Below are 8,390 nucleotides of genomic sequence, written 5' to 3'. Positions count from 1 at the left end.
CCGCGGCATAGTCTGTCATCTGATTACGCACGAGCCCTCGAGGCTCAAAGACTATGTGTCAGACTCTGGTTAAAAGTCTCCCTCAACAATTAACCACGCGCCATGGAAAATGCCCAACGAAAACACCCAAAAGCCCCCCCCCCACCTCTTCCCCACTCCCACTGGGAACTCGCTGTGAACTCCTGTGAACTCTGGGAAATCATGAGAAGAAATCTAGACTGTACTGAAACCCACAAACGCCACAATGTTTTCAGTCCTGTGAAGCAACGATTAATTGAGGTTTGGTTTGTTAAAAAAAACAAAATAAAAAAACGATATTGGTCTGTTGAAAAAGTGATGTGGAGAAATAATATATTGCCAACTGCCAATTACACCAGTAAAGTAAAATTTAAAAAATGGCCCTGTCAGAATAAAAGTCCTGCCTGGTTAGAATGTGTCACAGCCTGATTGATTTAGCGTGATGAAGTGATGCAGGGATACGCAGCCGTGTTGCCTCCTCGCTCCGGCCGCCGCCTGAGAACACGCTGTGCCTTTACGCAGCAGCTGCTGAGAGGCTTGTTTTAAATGACCTCAAATAAAAAAAATCAAGCTTTGTATGTTTTTCAAGGGTCGGGCATAAGAAGACACCGGCGAAGAGAGAAAACGAATCACAAACCTCCAATTGTGTCTCAGGTGGAAAATTTGCGGATTACATTATCTAATGAAAATATTGTCACTAGGCTCATTTCCTATGTGGTGCCAGGACGGCAGAAGAGTAAATGTGCGAACAGTTTACTGAAGGCTGACTCTTGACTTGGACTATGTGAGTTGGTGCATGTGTGTGCATGTGTGTGTGTGTGTGTGTCTTCAGCTCAGGTTTCAGTGGACTGTTTTCATATCGAGGCCACGCTTACCTCAACCTCTGAGAGTCCTCTTTGGCCTATTCACGTCCCGGTGCCAGCGAACAAGGAGTGACATAGGTTATATTCACGCATCTCCTTGAACTGGAGAAAATGGAGAGAGGAAGCTAGAAATAAGGCGGAAGGGCACGAGGATGTAGAGTGTGGACGTATAAATGGATAATAAAATGCATCCTGGCCAATTTGGATTTCTGTTTTTACTCTGTCTGCTCCAACTAATACTGAGCCTGGGTGGAGCTGAGTGGGACTCTGGGTATTTTGGAAAAATGGTGATGCACGATTGTGACACTAAAGAAACAGTTGAGATGTGTTTATTTTGCTTTCTTCTTGAGAGTGGGATGAGACAATTCAGATCGCTGTCAGGCCTGTGTGGTTAATATAAATCTACTTGCAACCAAATGCACTGGTAAGCAATATTCTCCAACTGGCCAGGCTAGCTTCTCCCCCTTGTTTCCAGTTTTCATACTGAGCTAAGAGAACACGCTGCTGGCACCAGCTACATATTCACCGTGCCAACACGAGGGAGGGATAAATACGGTATTCTCCTTTGATTCTCGACAGGGAAGCGACCAAGCCTGTTTCCTGAAGTGTCAATGAGTGAGGACTGCTGTACGTATTTAACTGTTTTGGTCTCATCTGAGTGTGTGTGAAAAGAGATTGTTCAACTAATGCGAATTCTTCCCAACATTTGCGAGTATATATTTTTATTTACTGGATTTTTCTGTAAAAGTATGGATTAGCAACAACAACAGGGGGCACGGACCCACAAAGGGAATGTGAATATCCCAGGTCAAAGTTCACCAAAGTTGAACTCTGCAGATGTTTTGTTCACGCCCTCGCTTGCACAGATTGGAAGTGAACAGAACACAAAGGTTTGCTATTGAAACATTTGCATATGTGAGACCGAACCCTAAAGCATAAATCAGTTTGGTCTGTTTCGTTTACACATGTGCTTTAACTTGTGTTGCCTGAATTAACGATCAGCCATTTTTACCTCTTTCCACTTTTTCTAAGAGGATACGACCTCAAACTTTTATTCATCCTTTATTCTTGACAATTTAATCGTATGAATTTGTGATGGCAATTTACTGCTCCGACAATCACACGAGCGGACAGAAATAAACACAACAATATTTTAGCAAGGAAATCCTGCAGGAGAATTCATGGATGTTGAAGGTTTACTCTCACATCTCTACCACACAGCGCCAGCAGGTGAGTCTTCTGTCCTCTTCTGTCCTCTTCCACGCACAGACACCTCTCTGTAAGCTCACCTGTTCTGCCCCAACAAGGAAGAGCTTCAAACCAATTGTCCTGTCTGTCCCGTGCAAACACGGCGTGTGCCCGGCAACCCCATCCATGTTTGCTGTAAACGGGCGCCTTTTGTTGCATGTGTGTACTCAGTCTTTCACATCTTTCACACTTAAATCCACACGCACATATATATATATATCTCTATATATATATTTATACATAGAAACCGGGAACAAACCTGTATATTGTCCTTGTAAGTCTTGCTTATAGACACACAGCCCGTCCTGTTTTTTGTTCAACTTCACAAAGTTTCATTGTACGACTTAGGTGACGAGAAAAAGAAACAGAAAGTCCTTCAATACTTTTTGTGTCGGTTGATTTTTAGTCAGTTTTCATTCACATGCGCCTTGAATCTCATCCAAACATGTTCCAGACTGAAGATGATGTCAGTGCGGTGCTTCTAGGTAAGTTCACCTATCACAAGGAAAGATAAATGGCAGTTTAATGTGGCCAACAAGTCCAGCACCTGGCTGTCAGATTGAAGTCCTGATAGTGGAGATATATAGATGTACCACACTGCGCTCAGGTGCGAAACAACACATTTCATACTTTCACTTGCTCCCTCAGCTCAGGAATAGCAGCAGGGGTTATAAAACGCTTTCATGCGTATGGCACTAGGAATAGAATCATAGTTATACGGAACACCATGAGTGTTTATCTGCGTGATCACGTTACCACACAGACAGTGGGTGGAAGCTTGCCTGGCCACATTGAGGAGCTGTCAGGGAGATGAAGGAGCACCCAGATGGTACATCCAAAAAACCGCCCGACAGGCCCCGAGGTGATAGGTGGGGCTCGCTCGAGTCGTGCAGCTGTACTGGTATGTCACCTGAACTTTCCTTCGACCTCACCTTGGCTACATGTGCATGTTTAATGCCGCGGCATCCTCATTCTCTGACTGAGGTGTCACGCGTTGGAACGGCTACAAGCCTCGGATGACTGTCGGCTCATCGGTTGAAGCCAAACAACGACGGCAATATGTGCTTTGAAGTAAACAGGTTGTGCTCGCTGTTTAGATTAGTCATGGCTATATTTACAGGAGTCCACGCTGACGGCTCTGCTAGCCTAACATCAACATGCTAACATGCTGAGCTTGCTGAGGTATTTTGGCTTGTTAGCATGTTAAAGTTTACTAATTGCAGTAGCAGTAAACACAAAGTATAACAAATGGGAGTCTAATGAGTTTGGGCCGACGTGTGTCTCTCCCAGGATATTCAACAAATGCCTTTAGAAAGCAGTGCTGGGACGTGGGACGTAGACACAGCTACTCTGCACACACACGACATTCCAATTAGCTTTCTAAAGCAAAGTTATCTACATTGTCTGGCTATGAGCAAAGACACACATCTGTACAACAGAAGTGTCGTACGAAGTGGAGGCAAAGACCATTGTCATCCCAGGCCGTGCGAACCGTTGGTGAGGGCTAAACCAGGACTAAACCGTGTCTGAGGAACATGGAGGTCACCAGCCGTGCAAATCGGTTTTAAACGGTGTGTGTGTGTGTGAGACATGTGAGGGACAGAAGAAGATGGGGGACGTCTCTGAATAGTCGAGGATGGGATAGTTTGGGGATTCGGTTTCAACATACATTTTTCCAGATTCCTACGTTTGATTAGAGGGTGTAAACATTTTCAAATATAAATAAATGTCATGATGTAAGCTTTGGCCCTGCAAGGTCCAACACTGTTTGAAACACTAGGTGGTGTTTTTATGTATTTTCTTTTATAAAATTGGAAATAAATGTGATATTAATACCAGCGTTCATGTTTTTCATCAAATAACAGCAGTGTATTTTATAGTTTACTGCTCAGAAAAATGTAAGTGCAGTATGACAGGATAACAACTAGTGGAGCAGGTGGTATATGAAATGTCACCACGTGAATGATCACTGAATGGCATTTATTTAATGTTATCAGGAGAAAGACATTGTTTATTCATCAAACCAGTCAACTTTGGTCAATTAGCAACTTTTAACATTTTTGAGAATGCACATATGACAATGACAACAAAAGTTTTATGGTCTGTACGAAATAAATAGCAACATTGCTCATTTACAGCTTGGCTGAAGAAAACAAAAACAAAAAGGGTTAATCTTCATATTAAAAAAGCATACAGATGAGTTGTGATACTCATGAACTCACTAATTGCTCAACAAAAAAAAAAAAAATGCTCTCCTTTTTAAATAAAGCTTTTCAGTTTTTAATATGTACCTTCAAGAGCCTGTTATAGTTAAATAAATAGAATGCTTTCCATTTTTAACATGCACATCCAATTTGCCTGGGGAAAGTATTTACACTTCACTGATCCTACTTTGTCCACCAAATGATCCTCCTTTTTTTTTCCTCTCTCGCTCCTAACAATTCTTTCTCACCAGACTCTCATACTTACACAAATGTACAGTCACTCTTGCAGACATGCTGCACCTATTTACTATTAACACAATATCTAAACCTATTGAAAGTGATCAAAATGCTAACGGTGAACATGGGAATCCATGTAGTGTAGAGAAGAAACAGTCCAGACATCACCACATCTTAACCGGAGGAGGGGGCTTGCAAAAAGTTGTAGTTTACAATTGATCATGCACTTTATAAATTCACTGTTATTTGGGTTGAGAGTGTGTAATCAGTGGCTTCAATATCTACTTGTTTTTCCCTTAAGTGAACAAAGAAAAGAGCAACACATCTCCTGTGACAGATACGCGATCCGGCCAAATCATCTCTAACAATATTTAAGTTTTCCCCAGGAATCTGTTGGTCTGTCCTACAACAAGTGGTTTTACAGGAAGCTTCGGCACAAAACCAGGAGCCGCTGCGAGGAGGCGTCTCTTCTGTGGTGTCCGTGTTTGTGTAGAAACTCCCGGGCCATCGCACTTCAGATTGAGATGGGCAGTTTATTCTGTGCTGATGTTTTCTTTCCTTTTTTTAAATTTCTTCGCTTCTCTCTTTCATGATGCAAAATAAGAGTTCTGCATGGAGTAGAGGCGGTCGATGGGGTTCCCCACGCGGGCCTGCATGGAGTTGGCTTCCGACGACGCCATGAAGCAGTCGCTGAGGCTGGTTAAGGACGTGTCGCTGTCTATGTCATGGAACGCGGAGTCATTACCTGCGAAGAGACGATGCGGAGAAAAGTGTCAGGATCCGGTGGCAGAGGCGTCATTAAAAAAACGACAACAGCAAGAAAAAAACAACAACACAACAATGCCCCCACTCTGACCATGAAATCAACGCAATCTTGTATTTGAGATTTACAGCAGCGTTGGGAAATTATAATTACTAATAGTCACTTTGAGAAACTGCTGTTGTGTGTCATCACAATTGTGAGAACTGTTTAGTTCGATATCATCAAAGCTCACTTTTTGCTGCCCTCCCTGGGACAATTGCGGTCTGTGAGGGAGCATGTAAACAAGGGGCATCCTCCTAAAAGATCTGGTTAATAGCAACTGTTTACGCCTTTCATAAAACCTCAACATGTTATTTCTCTAGAGGGAATAGTTAACTTTATTACACTCTGGATCTTAATGATAGTGTTGCACAAAATGGGGACAGTGTTTGGAGACATATCTTTTAATGCCTTGCCAATATTGTTCTTTTCCCCAAACCAAAGGAGAGTGATGAGACCAGGGACTTGGGTTCTTCCTACCGAGAAGAACTAAATGGAGGCAAATTATAAGGAAGTTATGAACTTCAGGAAATGGTCCCTCTGGGGCTTGTTGAGGACATCACTCTGAAATATGTTATTCCGGTTACATCCTGTGGACCAACACTTGATTGACTGAGTTCTCCCCCCCCCCCTCTAAGTGTTAGCATTTTAATTCTTCCCTGTATCACACAGAAATCTGAGACTAGTTATTTTCCCATTCTGATTCATTAGCTCACAAAACCCTCAATCATTGCTGGGACCGCACTTCATCTGTAGCGAGAAAAAATGGTCGGTAACGGGGCATGTCTCCGAGCTGGAGGCAGAGAGTTAAAACCATATTAAACAGATTTGAAAATGAACTTCAAAACCCAGCAGCTTATTGGAAGGCTTGTGTTATCTCATGTGGGAGGAGAATCTGTTCGTACGTCTCTGTGCGCGGCTTAAATCAGGGGAGGGGGCGCTGTGGCCTGAACACATGTCCCACACTGGGGAGCTATGAGGTTGATCAAGGGACAGGCATGTGTGTGTGCGCGTGTGTGTTTCCAGAGCAGGAGTGGGTATTTTGGGGAGGGGGATGAATGGCTGGAGGGGGTGGGAGTCAGTGGATGCTCACCATATGGGTTCATGTGGTCCCCGGGCATCTGTGGGGGGGTGAGCCCCTGTTGGAAGGGGTCTGTGCTGTAGCCGTTCTGATCCATGGCGACCAGCTGCTGCTGTGGCGGAGCCAGCGGTGTGAAGGAGTTCATCATTCCCTCCATCCGATTGGACATCACCTCTGTAGAGCAATGAGAACAAACCATTAGAGAAAATGTGATAACAGAAAGGTGGAGCTGCACAGGGGGGAACCAGCGATGAGGAGTGCGGAGATGTGTTTTCGGTCTGTCTTTTAATACCTGGGGTTTTTTTACAAGCTCACCTGACTCTGAGTCACAGTTTTGCAGAATAAAAAAAAGTACAATACTGGTAAAAACAAAAGGGAGGAACAGCGACAGTAACGCAGATCACTTCCCTGGCAGTATTACCATGGAAACCTGCAGTAGTCTTTCCTGTGGCTTCTCCCATAATTCCCTTCACAAACACAGCTCTTGGCTAACTGACTGCTGAGATGGACACAAAGCTCTTGTGGCTTCATGACTGGAGCCCATCCCCCTGCTCTTTCCTCTGCGGCGGCTTTGTGAAATGACGTCTGTCGTTCATTTTGTTTGGCTCCGAAGAGAACGTCCCACTTTCTGTGACGTGGACTGTTCCTATTTATACAGCGACCTGTTTGTAATCTGTTATTCTGTGTAGTTGCTGAATACACAGGAGCGGAAGCTCATATTTCCTGATTCAGTGGTATACCTGTTTGTTCAGTCATCACCCAAAAGAAGTGTCAACATTTCAAACAATACACTGCTATGATACAAACACAAAAACTTAGAGACCATCACCAGACAAGTTTATGATATATCAAGCAATTTGTGTCTCGTGTTTTTGCAGAATTAGATTAGATTGTTAAAAATTCTTAAAAATTCACCTACTCCTTCTCTCTCATTGAAAAAACAGAATCGATGAATATATTTCCTTTTAAAATGGACAATGATTGGCTGACTTGTCATTGTAATGTCACAAAATCATGTCGCCACATAAACTAACTTTAATTTTCATGATATAATTTTCTTCAATATCATCTCTATGTATATGTCAAAATATGTATTGATGTAAAGCTTATACATTCCACAAGCACTGATATACATATATAACAGATATAATTGATTTGAGGGTTTTGCTGTTAAGCCAGTGTTTTGTTGTGTTCTGCTCATTAAGAACTAACTGTCTACTTTCCTCAGAATCTTTAAGCCGGAAAGAAATAACGACCTGACATTTATTGTGATAATTATCAATATGAACATTTCATATGAACTGATATGAACATTTTAATTGTGATAACAGTTTTGGCCGTATCGCCCAGTCCTGCTTTTAAGTGGCCAAAAATCTGGACATGCATCACTTTGCGTGGTGAAACTTGAACATCCAGGTGAATGAGAAATAAGCAAAACGCATATTTAAGTGAAAGGGGGCTTTCTATTTCTAAAAATGTAAATGTTAGATACATTAAATATGCAGCCACATTTCCCAGAGAAAGGAGCGTTGAGCCAGAGGGCCTCCATTGTGTCTGCAGGGTATGAGCACTATCGTACCTTGGCCAAGTCTCTGAGAATTCTGTTGTTCTTGTTGTTGCTGCTGTCTTCTTGCCAACTTCTTCATCTGAAACGAAAGGAAGGAGTCAAAGTTGTGAGGAACTCCCAAAACTAACATGCAGTCTTTAATTTAAAAAGGATGCTCCTCGCCGTTCACCCTGGAATGAACTGCGTAAAGTCTGTATCTCAGTGCACTTCATTATCAAGTATCAAAGGTTTTCACAAGATAATAATCAGAAAAGGGGGAGGGCGCAGACATTTGATGCAAGAGCGAGCTAGAGTTGCAACTCCTCGCTCGTTTTTTAATGCATTTGTGAAAAGGAATGCAGTGATAAATTTAACACGAATACTTGTGGTG

At 42.7% G+C, this 8,390-nt stretch overlaps 1 protein-coding gene across 2 annotated transcripts in view; it reads right to left on the bottom strand.

Moving 5' to 3' along the window:
• Window positions 1-4,112: 4,112 nt before the first annotated feature.
• Window positions 4,113-8,390, bottom strand: part of lmx1bb (LIM homeobox transcription factor 1, beta b) — a 46,008-nt gene continuing 41,730 nt past the window's right edge. For both annotated transcript variants that reach the window (XM_034596624.1, XM_034596623.1), the window contains 3 exons: window positions 8,033-8,099; window positions 6,466-6,627; window positions 4,113-5,315 (listed from right to left, as the gene is read on the bottom strand). In XM_034596624.1, coding sequence (XP_034452515.1) covers window positions 5,158-5,315; window positions 6,466-6,627; window positions 8,033-8,099 — 387 coding nt within the window. In that variant the 3' untranslated portion in view covers window positions 4,113-5,157. The remainder of the gene's footprint in view (window positions 5,316-6,465; window positions 6,628-8,032; window positions 8,100-8,390) is intronic.

The sequence above is a fragment of the Hippoglossus hippoglossus genome, chromosome 9 (genome assembly GCF_009819705.1).
Source record: "Hippoglossus hippoglossus isolate fHipHip1 chromosome 9, fHipHip1.pri, whole genome shotgun sequence".
In the NCBI taxonomy this organism is placed as follows: Eukaryota; Metazoa; Chordata; class Actinopteri; order Pleuronectiformes; family Pleuronectidae; genus Hippoglossus; species Hippoglossus hippoglossus.
The sequence above is the reverse complement of the archived record's forward strand: the minus strand, read 5'-3'. Positions and strand labels throughout refer to the sequence as shown.